This window comes from Balaenoptera borealis (genome assembly GCF_965194805.1).
Source record: "Balaenoptera borealis genome assembly, chromosome: 3".
In the NCBI taxonomy this organism is placed as follows: Eukaryota; Metazoa; Chordata; class Mammalia; order Artiodactyla; family Balaenopteridae; genus Balaenoptera; species Balaenoptera borealis.
Window position 1 is genome coordinate 13,201,212 of NC_138866.1, and position 16,689 is coordinate 13,217,900.

General features: G+C 54.3%; 1 protein-coding gene across 6 annotated transcripts in view; it reads left to right on the top strand.

The window, feature by feature from the left end:
- The first annotated feature begins 134 nt into the window (after positions 1-134).
- TTC7B (tetratricopeptide repeat domain 7B) overlaps positions 135-16,689 on the top strand; it is a 241,144-nt gene continuing 224,589 nt past the window's right edge. For all 6 annotated transcript variants that reach the window (XM_082384497.1, XM_082384498.1, XM_082384500.1 and 3 more), the window contains exon 1: positions 135-392. In XM_082384497.1, the coding sequence (XP_082240623.1) occupies positions 272-392 (121 nt within the window). In that variant the 5' untranslated portion in view covers positions 135-271. The remainder of the gene's footprint in view (positions 393-16,689) is intronic.

The following is a 16,689-nucleotide window of genomic DNA, read 5'->3' on the forward strand; positions in this document are numbered from 1 at the left end:
CTCGCCCCGGCCCCGGCCCCGACCCGGGCCCGCGCTGCGGCTCCGGCCCTGGCCGGTAGGGGCCGCTCCTCGCGGCGCCCGGGGCCCCGCCGCGCCAGCCGCCGCCGCCCGCCTCCCCGCCCCTTCCCCAGCCGGCGCTCCCGTTACGCCGCGGAGCCGGGAGCCGGAGCCCGAGCCCGCGGCGGCAGCGGGAGGCGGCGACGGGGGCGCCCGGGCGGCGGCGGGGCCTGCGGGGCCTGCGGGGGGGCGGGCCGGGCCCGGCCAGGCCGCGATGGCGACCAAGAAGGCGGGCTCGCGGCTGGAGACAGAGATCGAGCGCTGCCGCTCCGAGTGCCAGTGGGAGCGGATCCCCGAGCTCGTCAAGCAGCTGTCGGCCAAGCTCATCGCCAACGGTACGCGCCGGGCGCTCCGGCCTGGGCTGCTGGAGGCGCCGCGGCCTCCGCCGATCGCCGGGCCGGGCCCCCGAGGCGCGGCGGGGCGCGGGCAGGGGCGCGGCCGGGTCACGAGGGCGCTGCGCCCGGAGATGTGCGCGGCGGGGCCAGGGCCTCGGGAACCCGGGGTCCGCGGAGCGGCGCGGTGGGGGCGTCCTGCGGCCGAGGGCTTGTGCCGGGCGTCCCAGAGTTCCGGCGTGCAGGGAGGGCTTCTGCGGAGTCAGGGGGTGGGTGTCTCGGAGTCGGCTGCTGTACTGGGGTCCCAGGGGGTCAGGGGCCGGCCTAGGGGCTCTGAGAAGTTGGAGGCGATGGGGGGAGGGTGCGTCCTCAGGACTCGGGTGTGGATGTATGGGGATCCAGGGTGTGTGTATGGTGTACTCGGAGTCACGATGTATTTACGGGGCTCCTGCGAATGGGGGTGGTGAGCAGAGACCCCTGGGAAATATGCTGTGTAAACAGATGGCGTTCAAGGGGCTCCAGGTGGAAGCCCAGGCTTGGGGTGTGTGGGGGGCGGTGGTGGAAGTCAGGTTGAGATGTGTCCCAGGGTCCAGAGGGTAGGATGTCGAAGCTGTGCATCTAGGGAGGTCGGGTTTGGGAATATGGGGGAAATAGAGTCAGGGGAGCCAGGAGGTAGAATATTGTGGAGAGAGGTGGCAATGTGGTTGAAGAATGTTGGGAAATGGGGTTGGGTGTGTGAGGGGCTTGGGGCCTAGAGGAAGAGGGGGTCGGAGAGATCCAAGGAGTAGGAACCTGGTGCCTGGAGTTAGTCTATGACCCGGTTGACTCAACTGGTTCTCATACCCAATGGAATCAAAATTGCATCCAAAATACCATTTCAGAGCACAGATCCACGTGTCCTTATTTGTTTTGGAAGCAAGTATCCTTAATATTTGCTTGTCTTTTAGTGCCCGCCAAAACCGCAGGCACCAGTGCACTGGCGAGAGGGCAGAGGTTTTGTCACATTTCATCTCAGGCTTCCTGAGGCTGGTGAGCACATGTTGGCTGAACAAATGAATGAATGAAAGAATGAATGAATGACACTGTTCTGAGAAAGGACCGCCACACAGTTTTCAACCTTCTCGCCTCAAACTACCCAGAAATGGAGAGGGATGTCATGTGTCCTCTTCAGGAATGGTTTATATTTGTGCCTTTTATGGTATCAGAGTCTCAAAATAAGAACTTGGTTTTGTGCACTCTCAACTGTGGTACCTTGCTTTGGGCCGGTATTTCCTGGGCAGATGCAGGTGCCGTGATCATACCAGGGGCATGGAGGGAGCACAGACCTACCTGGGCTCAGCATGTGGAACATGTTGACTCTTCTCAGTTAAGCGAGCATTTGAGGAAAAGGTGTTCAGTCCCCTGGGCCCCAGTGGCAGCCTGACCTTGCTGTCCCTGTAAGGGTCACGAGCTTGCCCTCTTGCTTCTCTTCCCCGTACCTGCAAAGTTTTCTTGTTTCTTCAGAGTTCGACAATCCTGGGTCTACTTTGTCACTTCCCAGCTGTGTGGGCATATAATACCTTCAGGGCAGGTTGATTTTAGGATTAAATAAGTTCATTTGTGAGCCCCCTGGTTTTTCCCTTCAGAACCCACTTGTTTCCTGCTTTATTTACTCATTCAACCAATATTTGCATGCCCACATGTGCCAGGCATCAACAGTGGTGAATAGCACTGACCAAGCTTCTACCGTCATGCACTTACCTCCTCTGAGGAGACAGATGGTAAGCAAATATGGACATAGTAAACAAGGTAGCTTCAGATAGTGAGAAGTGATTTGAAGAAAACAGACAAGATCATGTGACTGAGAATGATGGGTAGGGGAGGTGGGGTAACTCAAACTATGGTGGTCTCTGGAATGAGAGAGTAGCTGGGCTTTCAGTGGCTTGAGCTGATCTTACCTTCACGGCCCCTCTAGGCTTGGCTCCCTTTCCAAGGCTTGGTCCCTAGAATCTAAGCCACAGTCATTAATGGGGCTTGCGGGGGGAGCAGGTTGTACAGGGCACTGTGGTCCATGGGTCTATGTGCAAGTTTGGTTTGGGGAAACTCATGAGAGAGAGATTTCTGCCCCAGAACCCACATGGTAAGCAGCAGCCATTGATGGCCAAAGGTCACACAGACTAGAAAAGGTCAAAGAGATTGCTCAGGAAGATTAAAAAAAAAAAAAAAAGCAAAGAAAAAGGATGAAACAAAACAGAATTATTGTGGCTTTCCTTTGGGGTTCAGAGAAGTGCTTGTAGGAGGGTCTTTCCCTTTCTTTGGCTGATGGGGGCTCCCTTGACTGGCAGTGGGACTTCCTCCTGGCTTTGGGGGCACCAGACCCACCTGGGTGCACTAGACCTCAAGTTTTGGGTGGATTTGGCAAAATCCCTAAGCTAAAACATTTGCTGTTTAGAATAAGGACAGCGAGTTAATGTCGTGTTTGTCATACTAAGACAGTTACCTTGAAGGCAACCACAGGCAGAAAAGGGCACAGTCTTTGGAACCAGCCAGACCAGTGCCTGAGTCCTGGACCTGCCACTTCCTAACTCTGTGACCTTGGTCAAATTACTTAACCACTCGGAGCCTCAGTTGTTTCATCTTAGAATGAGGATTAAAAGACTTACCTTGTAGGGGTTGTTATGAGATTCAAAGGAGTCTAAAGACTCCCAGGGCTAGCCACAGAGCCTGACACCTTAGTAGGCAGGCCCTTCATTCATTCACTTATTCATTCATTCATTCCACAAATACTGAGTACTTGCCAATGTGCTAGTCACTGTTTTAGCCACTGGGGATCTACCAGTGACCACATCAGACAAACATCCCTGCCCTTATGACGCCCACATTCTATTAGGGAAGGGGCAGGGAGACAGATAAATAAAATCATGAAGTAAAATGTACAGGATGTCAGATGGTGGTAAGTGGTATGAGAAGAGTAAAGAGGGGAAGAAGGAAGAGTGCTTTGGGGTGGGATGGGGGTGGGGCTGGTTTAAATGGGAGGCCGGGGAAGGCCTCGATGGGAAGGCAACCTCCGAGATAAGAGCTAAGTTGGTGGAGTGTGTTCCAGGGAGGGGACTTCAAGGGCAGAAGCCTGGTGAGGGCAGAGGGGCGGCAGGGCCAGATGGCATGGGGCCTCATGGGTCATGCTGAAGGCTTTGGGTTTTCTCTGAGCGATGTGGGAGCCACGGGAAGGTTCTGAGCAGGGGAGTCACTCGTTCTGGACGCTCCCGCTTGCAGCGAGCCTCTCCGCTCAGCACGTCAGCTACGTGCTCGGGACATGGCAGCCCCTCCCCGTGGAGGGCGGTAAATAGCGGACACGTTCAGAGCCTGCTGCTTCAGCCTGACTCCCCTGAGATAAATTGGTTTAGATAGTTTTGCCAAGAGGTGTATAAGGAAGAAAAGGGCCAATGCCAAGCTGGAAACAGAGCCCAGAAGTTCCTTTTCTGCCTCATACCCCACTGCAGTCACTGTTTTTAATCCCTCCATCTCAAGGAACCAAAATGTGTGGCAGCTAAATGCCAGGCCCTGATGAGTTCCAGCAAGAAGGTGGGGATGGGAATACATACAAGCTAAGGGGCATGGGAGGGTCCACTCAAGCCCAGGCTCTTGCTACCTCAAGTGTGGTCAGGGGTCCGGCAGCATGGGCATCGTCTGGGAGCATGTGAGGAGTGCAGACTCTCGGACCCCACCCCAGACCTGCAGGGGATTGGTGGGCACAGGGAAGTGGGAGGGGCCCTGGCCTGGAGATGGCGTGGCCGCCCGAGGGGTCAGGGGTGAACACGGAGAGCCGCACATCGGTGGCTTCTTGTCGGCTCGCAGGTCAGCCCTGGCCCTGGGAGGGCAGTCCCAGCTGCCTTCTCTCCCCAGAAGGTCACCCTCTAGCCTCCTGGTGCTTAGGTTCACTGCTGTGTGAGAAAGTGCAGTGATCTGGCCCCTGGGCTTCAATTCGGACTCTGCCTCTGGCTGGCTGGGTGACCTTGAGCCAGTTACTTAACATCTCTGAGCCTGCGTTTCCTCATCAGTAATATAGGGTTAATAATTCCTAACCCATCAGGGTGGCTGTGAGGATGAAATGAGTTGATATATTGTTAAACTTGGTATATGCAAAATACTGGTATTCACTCCCTCCTGCTGACTCAGCATGACCCTGGGCAAGGCAGGCCAGGTCCTGGATATCACCTGGTTGGGAAAAAGTGTGGGAGACCTCGAGATGACACACCTGAGCTGTGCCTGGTCAAGACTTCTGCATATTTCAGTAACAGAACAGGCCTTTTGGAGCGTGCACCCGCCCCGAAAGACAGCCGCTCGCTCTGAGGCGGTGTCGGCCTCTCCCCACTTCCCCAGGCTGCTCAGCGTCTCAGACGGGCTCAGTCGCTGAGCTCACTTAGAACAATTAGGCCCTAATCATAGTGTCTCCTTGAAGGGACCATCGCCCTTCTGGTTAGGTGTGATTTGGGGTCACTTTAATTACCTCTTGGTGAGGGGTAGGTAAGGAAGTGGTGCCTGAAACAAAGAATATTTAGGGGGGCAAAGTTTGGTTACGAAATATACTTAGACCTTTGCGTGAGAATGAGGTTCTCGCCTTTGCCAATAGCTGATATTCCTGTGGTTTGAAGGAGGGCACGGGTGGCACTGTGGCTTCCCCTTTCGGAGGAGGGCTGGGCTCGCTCAGGCCCCTGGAGATTTCTCAGAGACGGGGAGATGTAATGGTGGATGGGGGGCCCCTCTGCCCGCCCGAGGGGCTTCTTAGGAAACAAGGCTGAGGTGTAACTGAGAGCCTGCAGCGGGGTGAGAAGGTGGCCCTAGTGTGTAGGAATGGCGTTTTTGGACATTCCTGGGGTCCAGCGGACTCTCGGGAAGCCCCCAGACACAGGGGAAGGAAACGTAGGAGACGCTCCCTCCTGGCCTTCCCAGGCCAGCGTCCTGCTTTCAAATGCTCTGTCCTGCTGTCCTCTGAAGGATGTGCCTTTGTGGCAGACCACACGTCCTGATTTTTGGATCCAGAAGATTCATTTTTTCAACAGTAGCACATGGGTGGCTCTGAGCTAGGCATTGGGGCGCATGTGGTCGCTGTGGTCGCGGCAAAAAGACTGTGACCTTGTGGCTCCACACAGTGGGGCTGGGACCGCTCGGCTCCTCCTCCACGCCGCCCCCCCCGCCTGCCCCCCGCCTCCAGGGCACAGGAATTTCAGGCTCCGAGTGGAGAGGAAGGAGGATTCCCGACATCCATCCGCTTGGCCAGCCAGCCTTTCCAGCCTGACCTCCCATCGCCTTGGTGCGCCCCCCTCCGTTGGCTGGTTTGGCCTCCCGAACCTTCTCGCTCCCCTTGCTTTTCATCTCTCACCTGTGCTCAAGCTGTTGGGCTCCAGAGTCCTCTCTGCAGGTCAGAAGCCTACCCATCTGTCAAGGTCTGGTTCAGGTTCCTCCTAGCTGTCCTTCCCCCACAGAAAAGGCTGTTTGCCTCTGAGAAGACAACCACAGAGAGTCAGAACCAGATGGGCCCTGAGAGATCACATTGGATAGCAGTTTTCACACTGTCCTGTCGAGAAACCACCCTGGTGACCAGGTGGGCAGGCCTCACTCATTGGAGCAGTTACATTTTCCCTTAAAGTTTCCTTTGAAGGAGGGCTAATGTGCTTAAAAAAACACATTTGAAACCCACTGATCTAGTCCAACCTCCCCATCTTATAGATGAGAAAACAGGCCCAGAGAGAGAGGTGTCTTCCTTAAAGCCACCAGCTGGCGATGGCAGAGGTGAGCAGAGTGGGTCAGAGGTCTGGACCCTGGGTCAGAGTGTTACTCCGCCTTGAGAAACCCCATGTGTAAAGTGGGGACACACATCCAGAATTCCTCTTCTGAAACCCTTGGGGCCAGATGTGTTTCAGGATGCAGAATTTTTCGGAATGCAGTGTATATACTGGACATTACGTGACACTCTCCGTGGGGTTAGTGGCAGTGCTTCATGAGAAAACAAGCAGTATTTCTGCATTAAAACATATCAACAGTCATTGCAAAAGGGATAAATAGACTCCAAATAACCTTTTGTTGGTTCAGTTTAATTGCCCAGTAAGTTAACAACAAAACCCAGCTTTTGGTTTGTAGAGAGGTCTGGATTTTGGAAATTATGGACGAGGGATCGTGAACCTGTAATGACAGTGCTAAACTGGTAAGGTGGCTGGAAGGACCACATGAGAACAGAACAAAACAAGCCAAAGAGCACCTGAAAGTGCTTTTAGCCCGGGGCCTGCACAGAGTAAGCCCTTAGCAGAGATAGCATGGGCTGTCTCATGGTGGTGGGTGCTAGCGTCTCCCACCTCCCCGCTCAGGGCCGCTTCCCCTCCCCTACACCGTCTGCTGGGCATGTGCCTGGTCTCCGCACCATGGTGGTCCTTCTGAAGGGCGGAGGGCGTGCTCCTGCTTTAGTGGGCCACCAGCCTCCTAGCCCGCACTGGGTGTGCTGTGTCGAAGTGGCCCGCAGACTTTCACCAGGGGCGGCTCCTGACCGGTTGGAACCAGTCTTTCAGGAAGCAAGGCTGAGGGCCTTCCAAAATGGATGTGAAGGCCAAGGTACCGGTGATGACCCCGTCCCTGCGGAGTGTTGCGCTGCGGGGACTGGCGTTTACGTGTGGGGCTGTCCATCCAGCATTCTCCGCCTCCAGTCATTTTGCTTCTTCCTAATTGAGCCCTGATCAGCTGTCGGCCCCTCTGAGTGCCATGTGTTTTATGGTAGGTGGGCCTTGGCCCCAAGGGTCTACTCCCTTGCCTGTCATTGGTTGAGGCATGAGCATGTGACTCAGCTCCAGCCCATGAGACATCAGAGACATCTGCTGTGGGAGGGGGCTTCTGGGAAGGATTTCTTCACGCTTAAGAGTGACGTACATGCTTAAGAGGGAAGAAGAACGTTCTCTCTTCTTGCCCTGGAAATGGTTCATGCTTTTGAGATGTGGAGCTGCAGCCATTTTGTGCCAGGAGGCACTCGGCTCAGGAGTGAGGGGGCTCCGTGGGTCACGGAGACACAGGGAGAGCCTGGCCATGCTGTCGAGCTGCTGATGCTCCACGCCTGCAGCGGTCCCTCCCTGGACTTCCTGTTACCTGAGATAATAAACGCCTTCTTGTTGAAGCCTTGTTGAGTCGGGTGTTCAGTCATTACTTGCTGCTGAAGGCGTTCTAACTGGTGCACCTCTTCGCTTACCCAGAGCACCTGCCGCCGGCCGGCTTTACACCAGGCACTGCACCCAGAAGGGCCTTTCCTCCTGATTCACATCGCCCTCAAGTGGGCGGATTCCTGCCCCTCTGGGTGACCTCGTGCTTGGCAGGTGGTGGAGGGTTCCAGACCTTTGACTTGTGTGAAAGCCATTGCTTCCCATCTGAGGAGCCAGGAAGAGGGAAGAGGTCTTTTTCTTCTTAATTTTGAATTTTTATACAATTTGGAAAATTTACTTTCCATTTACAGTTATTACAAATATTGGCTATATTCCTCGTGTTGTACAGTACATCCTTGAGCCTGTCTTTCACCCAATACTTAGTACCTCCCACTCCCCCACTCCCCCACTCCTATATTGCCCTCTCCCCAACCTGGTAATCACTAGTTTGTTCTCTATATCTGTGAGTCTGCTTCTCTCTTTTTTAAAAAAACATTTTATTTATTTATTTTTAAAATAAATTTATTTATTTACTTTTGGCTGTGTTGGGTCTTCATTGCTGCATGCGGGCTTTCTCTAGTTGCGGTGAGCGGGGGCTACTGTTCGTTGCGGTGCGCGGGCTTCTCATTGCGGTGGCTTCTCTTGTTGCGGAGCGCGGGCTTCAGTACTTGTGGCTCGCGGGCTCAGTAGTTGCAGCTCACGGGCTCTAGAGCGCAGGCTCAGTAGTTGTGGCACATGGGCTTAGTTGCTCCGCGGCATGTGGGATCTTCCCTGACGAGGGCTCAAACCCGTGTCCTCTGCATTGGCAGGTGGATTCTTAACCACTGCGCCACCAGGGAAGCCCCCTGTTGTATTGTTTAGATTCCACATATAAATGATATCATGCAGTATTTGTTTTTCTCTGTCTGACTTATTTCACTTAACGTAATGCCCTCCAAGTCCATCCATGTTGCTGCAAATAGGAAGAGGTTTTCTGAGACGCCTCAAAACCATCCCCATCAGCCACCAAGATGAGACTGAGCAGAGTTTGGCAGGCGGGTGAGATGAGAGCCACGTAGACTATAAAGGGCAGCCGCAGCCACAGGAAACCTGGTGTTGTGGCCTCAGGCCCTGCTTCCCTCCAGGTTTGTCTGTCCCTGTTCATCAAGCACAGCACGTGGTGGAGGTGCCAGAACCAGGCAGAACAGATGTTTTTTGGTCCTTTCACGGGCTTGCCAGACATGGAGTCAGAATCCCCAGGCATTTGCCCTCTGAGTGACCTTGTGCACATGACTTGAACCACTGAAACCTTAGTTTTCCCGACTTCATGGGTGTTAAAACAGTGCCAGTAAGGAGGGAGAATGAACAAGCATTTCTTGAGCTTCAGCTGTGTGCTGGATTCTGAGCATGAACTTTTACGTGGATCCCGGTTAATCATCACAACAGCCACGTGGGGAGTGGGGTCGGGGCTGTGATTCCCATTCAGGGCACGAGTAGACCGAGGCTTGGAGCTGTTCATAGAATAGGGCTCTAGCCCACTTACGCCTCTAGTTCCATTATTCTGCACTAATGTTTTTCTAAACTTTTCAGATCAAAGAATCACCGAGCCGGCTTATTAGAGCCCGGTTTGTAGAGCTCCACACGCGGTGGTTCTGATGCAGCCCGTTTGGGTTGGGGCCTAGGCTTCTGCGCTCTTTCTAAGCTCCCAGGTTGTGCCAGTGCTGGCGGTCCGTGGACACGCCCTGAGCTGCACCGAATTAAGGGAGCTCGGACATTATGGATTGCCAGACCTCTCCTCTAGGGTGGCGATTCTTGGTCCAAGATGCGGACTGGAAATCTGCATTTCAAAATTGAGCCTCCGGTGATTTGTGTCCTCAGGCGCGTCTGAAAGCCCCTGCCCTCAGCCAGCATTCTTAGCATTTAAGGAGCACCTCCTGTGGAGCGGGGTGGGGGGCGCTGCACCAGAAGAAGTAGAGCAAGCTGGTCACCAGCCACAGGAAGCTTCCCGGAGTCCCAGGCTGGGTCTGAGCTTCTGCTTCGGGAAGTCTTGGTGGCGTCGGGTTCAGGGAACAGGGTTGTTAACCAGCACCCGGGGGATTGTGGCGCAGGGAGTTCCTGGACCACACTGAGGCATGATTGTCCAAGTGGTGGGACAGCGTCACCTGCGGCCCGAGGAGAACAGTGACAGCATCACTGAAGGTTACAGGGTGCAGCTGGCTTACTGGGCGCCGAGGGTGGCGGGTGAGGCCTGGCAGAGCGTGGCTTTAGGCGGCCTCTCCCGGTCTTAGCGCCGAGAGTCCTGTGTCCCGGAGCCCCCTCAGTCCTGGGCAGTGGGACAATAGTTCACCCTCTTAGGCGGATGGAGGTATTTTAGCAAAGAGGAAAGGAACCTAGTACAGGAGAAAGAGGTGGATTTTGCCCTGTTAGATCTGGGTTCAAATCCTGGGTCCGACACTTACTGCTCGTCCGGCCTTGGGTGAATTACTTAGCTTCTCTGAGCCTCAATCTTTATCTCAAAGGTTACTTCGAGGAACAAATAAGATAATGCAGTTTCTAGCACAAGCATTATCTCAAGCAGCCTCACTGCATCAGGAGTATTGTGTGTGGAAGGAGGGTAGAAATTTCCAGATACTCAGTCCTTTACAGGGTGTGGACAAAGTGGGCAGGACAACAATAACAGCAATGATAGAAAAGATGCTTAGTGGGGGTGGGGTTCTTGTTGTGCTGAGAAGCTGGCAACCACCCGTGTTTGCTGGGTCACAGAACTAGTAAGCGCTTCAGCCCAGGTCTGACAGATGCCTCGGGCCTTCTCTTCCAGCCACCCATTCAGCACCTAGTGAGGCTGGGGTAGGACGTAGGGGTGCTGCCATGGGTAATGGGGACACGAAGATGAATGAGACCACTGGGCTGGCCGCCCCAGGAGGGCACGGCCTTTTGTTCTTTTGTTCATTGCTCTATCCCAAGCACCAATCACATGGCTGGCACACAGTAGGTACTCAACTAATTATTCAACGAACAACTTGGCCTGTGCTCTGGAGGAGTTAACTTGGATTCATTTACTCATCAGACGCTATGAGCACCTTGCCCTGGGTGTGTCTGGGCACCCACCTGGGGCTGACTGCCTCGGCCTGGTGCCTGGTGGACCAGGAAGGGAGGGATGACAATGACTGCATGTCCCGCTGCCCCACCCCTCGTGGCGGCCCCCGGGGAGGGAGTGTCCACCCGCGCGTGGTTGCACATCTGAGCCTCTTGGTGTCGTCCTAGCGTGACTGGCCTGGGCCCGTCTGGGGCTGATGGATCGCTGTTCGGGCTGGCTGCCTGTGGCCTTCTCTCCCTGTTTCTTGGGCAACTGCAGGGTGGACACTTGCTGGGAGGCCCATCCCAGGGAGGGGTTCCGGTCCCCTCGCTGCCCCCCTTATCCCTCTTTCCTCCTCACGTTCGGGCTGGCTCAGCCCCTTTGCTGCAGGGCCGGGCTCCATTGAGGAACTGCCCCCTCTGGCTCTTGTAGGTTCGGAAGCAGCGTCCTCCCACGTTAGCCAGCCTTGGGGGAGTGTCCAGTTGGTGAGATGATACCCCTGAGGGGTGGGGTGGTGCCCAGCCCAGGGACCTGCAGTCAATGCCACCCTCCCTTCCCTGGTCCACCAGGCACCAGGCCGAGGCAGTCAGCTCCCCACTGAGTCTTGGGCCCGGAGGCCTGGGAAGGTGGGTCTCCCTGGCCCGTCGTAGCCGCCCCACACCCTGTGGCAGCCTCCTCCCCGCCCTGCCCCAGCACACACGCCGGCGGCGTGCAGTCACCCTTCTGCCTGGGGTCTCGCTTGGAGAAATTCCTCAGGCCCCTCAGACCTCGCTTGCTTCTCCTGAGTGTCCCTGCTGGTCTTTGCACACCACTGTGCAGGACTTGGTGGTACCCGCCTCCCTACAGACCCTACCCCTTCAAGGCAAGGACTGGACTGGGGCTTTGGGTCTTCAGGAGGAGCTTGCTGAGTCTGTGTGGGTGTACGTTTAACAAGCCTGTGTGGGGCTGGCTTCCTGAGAGAGCCATTTCCCAGCCTTCTGGGCTGGCCTGATAACAGCCCCCCCTGCCCATTAGACTCACTTCCTGCCCTGCGGAGCTCTGGGGACAGGTCAGGCCAACTCCAAGCTCATGACTTCCAAGTTACCTTGTCTTTTCTTAGGCGAGGTTTCTCTAGGGGAAGTGCGTGCACGTGTGTGTGTGCGTGCGTGTGCTTGCACGTGTGTGCGTGCGTGCGTGTGTGTCCAGCGTACTCGTCTACTCTGCCGGCGCAGAGGAAGCACGGTCTTCTGTTCCCACATTTTACTCTCCCATCCTGTCCTTCAGCTTCTGCATTGTGCGTGGATATGAGGAGGCTTTGGCACGAGGCCTGGACCCTGACGATCCCAGAATGTCGTTTCTGCCAGCTTCTTTTGAGCTCCTTACTCTTTGCCTCACGCCATCTTTGCCTGTCAGTCAGAGTTCCAAGTAGCCGGGCCCTCCGAGCTGGGTCACAATTTAAACAAAGATAGTGGAAGGGGAGCAGTGGGGCCTGAGGTAGACATGGGGAGGTCTGGTCTCAGTGAGCATCATGCCCCGACTGTGTGCCAGGCACGCCGGCGGAGGGAGCTGCGTCTCCAGAGACTACGGTACTTGGTTGGGCCATGTCTGTGGAGGGGAGACATGCTTATTGATTGACTCATTCCAGAAGTGTGTACGGAACACCTGCTGTGTGCTGAGCAGTGGAGGTGGAGCGTGGATGTGAGAGCGATAGGATGGAGGTCAGAGCTGAGGTGATGAGTTACAAGGATCTTGGCTTTCACTTTGGGTGAGGGGGGAGCCACTGCAGGGTTTGAGGGGAGGGGTGACATGACCTGACTTAGATTTGAAACAGGTGTAGGGCGTGTAATCCATATTTTCTAGTCAAGGTGTGGGCCCTTTTCTTCCCCATCCTCCTCCGTGACAGTGTCCCTACCCTGGTTCGGCCCAGCTCTACCTATCCGTGGGTCTGGCTGAGGAATGCCCTCACCTTGCTGACCACGTGCCCCTGCTGACCAGTGACCTCACCAAGGCACTGCCCCTCCTCCAGTAGGTCTGCGTTCCCCCTTTCCAAAATGTCTGTCGCACGCGTTCTTTTCTCTTCTTAGACCCTGTACATCCTCTGAATGCCTTGCTGTCACCCCTCGCTCATGACCTTGCCTCATTCTTTGTTGAGGAAATAGAAACAATCAGGAGACCAGCTCGTTTCCTCCCCCCGAGTTGACCCGCTTTCCTCCTGCCCTGCTTGGGGGCCTCAGTTCCTTCCAAAGGCCTGCAGCCCTGAATCCCTTTGCTCTGAATCCCTTCCGTCCTCGCCTTCCCAGATTGGCCTCTGCAGTCCACTCTCTGCCTCCCTGGATCAGTTCTCTGTCTCTCTGTCTGGCTCTCCTGGACCATGCCCTGTGGGATGCACACATGCCCTAGACTTCCTATTGGAACCATCCTTAGCCCTACATCGCTGTCTAATTACTGCCTCATCTCTCTGTTCCCTTTTGGCAAAGGCTCTTCAGAGAATCGTCATCTCCTCTGCTCACCCTGGCTGGGCTTGTATCCCCTGGGCTTCCCCGAGCCTTCTCATGTTAAGGTCTCCCCCCCCACCCCCCGATGTTGCCTCCATGTTACCAAACGTAATGGTTATATTTATGCTCTTATCTTCCTGGATATTCCAGCTGCTTTGAACCCACTTGACCACTCCCTCTTTCTGGAAACTTCTAACCTCAGTCTCTCTTTCTTGGTCCTTCCCACTCAGTCTCCCACAGCTTTGATGTGGACCCTCGTCCACTGACTTGATTTCTCTACTTGGATATCAAGTGTCATTTAACTTGGTTAACACAGAACTCTTGGGTATTTTCTTCCTCACCTCAGTACATGGCAAAGTGGTACCACTGTCCGCTCCACTGTGCAATCTAAAATCTAGAATTTACCTTTAATCCTCTCCTTTCCTCAACCCTCATGCATTGGTTTCCTGCCGCTGCTGTAACAAATTACTGCAGATTTACTGGCTTAGATCAATACAGATTTGTTTTCTTTCGGTTCTGGAGGTCAGAAATAGGAAATGGGTCTCACTGGGCTAAAATCAAGTGTCGACGGGAGTGCATTCCTTCCGGAGGCTGTAGGGAGGAGTCTTTGTCCGTGCCTTGTCCAGCCTCTACAGGCTGCCCGCACTCCTTGGCTTGTGGCCCCACCTGCATCTCTAAAACTGGTGGTTCAGTGTCCTCCAGTCTCTCTCACTCTGCTTCCATCACCACGTCTTCTTCTCTGACTCTGACCCTCCTACCTCCCTCTCCTAGGGGCCCAATGGGCCCACCCAGATAATCCAGGAGAATCCTCCCATTTCAAGATCCTTAACTTAATCACATCTGCAAAGTCCCCTTTGCCAGGCAAGGTGACATATCCACAGGTTCCAGAAGTTAGGACATAGACGTCTTGATGGGGCGAGGGGTGGCTCATATTCTGTCTGCCATATCTCCAGTCCATTCCATTAGTTAGTCTGGTTTATTTTATCTCCAAACTATGTCTCACTCAAACGATTTCTCCCTCTCTGCGCTATTTCTCACCACTTACCCTCCTGTCCAAGTGTCTCTCAACTCTCGCCCGACTACTACAGCAACCTAACTGGCTCTGCCTTTGCCTCTGCCATGCTCCAACCCCAAGTTCACTCTCCACACAGCAGACAGAGGGATCTTTCCAAAACCTGCATCAGATCATTGCACACCCCCGTTTACCCCCAGCCCCCAACCAAAGACTTCCGATTGCACTTAGAGTGAATGCCAGACTCCTCACCTCGGTCTATGAGAATGTTCATGATCTGCCTCTCTGTCTATCCCCACCTTGACCTGTTCCCTCTTTTCCAGCCACGCTGGCCTTCTTGCTGTTGCTAGAACACACCAGCTGTGTCCCCACCTGGGGCCCCTACGTGAGCTGAGAGGATGCTGCTCCCTCAGCCACTTGCATGGCTGGCTGTCACATCATTCAAGTGTCAAACGCCTCTCCTTGGAGACTCTTGCTCTGATCTGACCACCCAGTTTCAAGCAGCCACACACTTGCTCACTGTCACACCACCCTGCTTTAGTTCTCTGCACATCTCTTACCACTGTCTGGCCTTTCTCTGGTTTGTCTCTGTCTCCTCTGTCCAGAAACGTAAGCTCCCTGGGGGCAGAGGCCTCTCCTGTCTCGTTCGCTGCTGTACGTCCTGGCGCGGGCTGGCTGGTGCCTGCATGTGCAGAGCCCTGTGAGGTACGTGGTTAGCTCAGGCGGAGGGAGCGGAGGAAGCTTCTCCCGGTGGACCCTGAAATGCATCTCAGACGATGCCTCGAACTTTGGCAGGAGAAGGGAGGCAGGCACAGCAAGTCCAGGCACCCTCTGGTGAGACACAGCCTTGGAAGGATGCTGAGGGCCTGGAGAGTGTGTGTGAGAGGCTGGCGGCCCAGGGAGAGTGGGTGATCATTTCTCAGTAGTAACTGCAGACTTAAAACATCTTCACATGGTTCTGAGATGGTGGAGTAGGTGGTGGGAAGCCCTCTGTGGGCGCCCAGACCAGCCGCTCTAGATGCAGAGTACACTGTAACACGGGCCATCTTCTTTCATTTTAAATTAACCAGTTAATACTTTCTAGGTAACGAATGTACATGGTTATTAAGACCTAATAATGCAAAGGAGTATATAGTGAAAGTAGCTGCCTCCTTACATCATCTCCGTGTCCTCTTGCTCCCTTCCACTGAAACGACCATTCCTGGGGGCCCTTTCAGAAACACTCTGTGTACCTATACATTTATAAGGAAGTATATTGTTGGTTTTTGTCTTTTACACACAGTAGTGACATACTGCACTCCCAATTTTGTATCTGTTTTTGAGTTGTTATCTATTACTCTGTAACAAACCATCGGAACACTTAGTGCCTAAAACAACCACATTTTATTGTTTTTCATGATTGTGGGCTTATCAGAGCTTGCTCCTGCCTCGGTGGCCAGCCGTGGGTCAGCTCAGGGACGCTGCTGCCCTTGGCTGGGTGCTCTTACCTGGCTGGGTCTCACCTGAGACAGCTCAGCTCTGTTGCACGTGACCTTTCAGCCTCCTAGGTCCAGGCCAGCCAAGCATGTTCTCTTGGTGGTTGCGGAGAAGCAAGAGGGAAGTAGGAGTGAATAAGCCCTTTTCTGAGCTTCTGTGTGCATCAGATTTGCTCCTGTCCTACCAGTTGGAGCAAGGCACGTGGCCAAGCCCAGGGTCAATGGGAAAGGCCACGAAGCACGTGGATTCAGGGAGGCATGAGGACCTGGGGCCATTTGTGCAACCAGGGTACCACGGAGCTGTGTTTAGATCTGTTCCCTTTGTTTAATGGACACAGTCTGTCCCATTGCCTGGGGTGTCCCATCATTCATTTAACAGGCCCCCTGCCGTAGTTCCTATCCTTTGCCATTACCAGTAGGGCTGCATGTAGTAAACTAAACATCCCTATACATACATCTTCGTGCTCAAGAGTGCGTGTCTCTATGGGAGAATTTGCTAAAACTGGAATTTCTGGGTCGGATGGTACAGGTACGAACGTTGTTTTGTAGGTATTGCTGAGTTGCCCTCTGTAGACACTCCTATCGATTTATACTCCTCCCAACACTATCTGATGGTCTCTGTTTTCTTGTCAACACTCTTTGGGAGGCAGGAGGGTCACAAGTGCTGCAAACATTAAGGTACCTGTGATTTACAAGAAGCCAGAGAGACGTGGGGATGAAATTCAGAGTTCATACGGAGACTGGGAAATGGAGAGCCTGGCTGTCTTTGCTGGATAACAAAGGGGACAAACCAGTTCCTCCTTCCGTAGGGGTTTGTTTTTTCCTCTTGGATTGGAGCCCCAGCAGTGAATGGTTTGAACAGACCTAATGCTTCTCTATTGACATGTAAACTGAGTAGTTGAGATTTTTTATATTGATATCAAGTACTCCCTGAACAGAGTAGAAACCGAAGTTTTTTCTTCCCCATCTGATCAGATCTCTGGGTGTCAGCTGTTTACCCCACAAGGGAGAAGGCTGTGAGGAAGGAGCAGTCACTTCAAGTGGCAAAGGGCACAGCTCCTCCTTCCCTGGGAGGGGGGGCGCCAGGGCCACCTGGGCACAGAGCCGAGCCGGCCGCAAGGCTCATG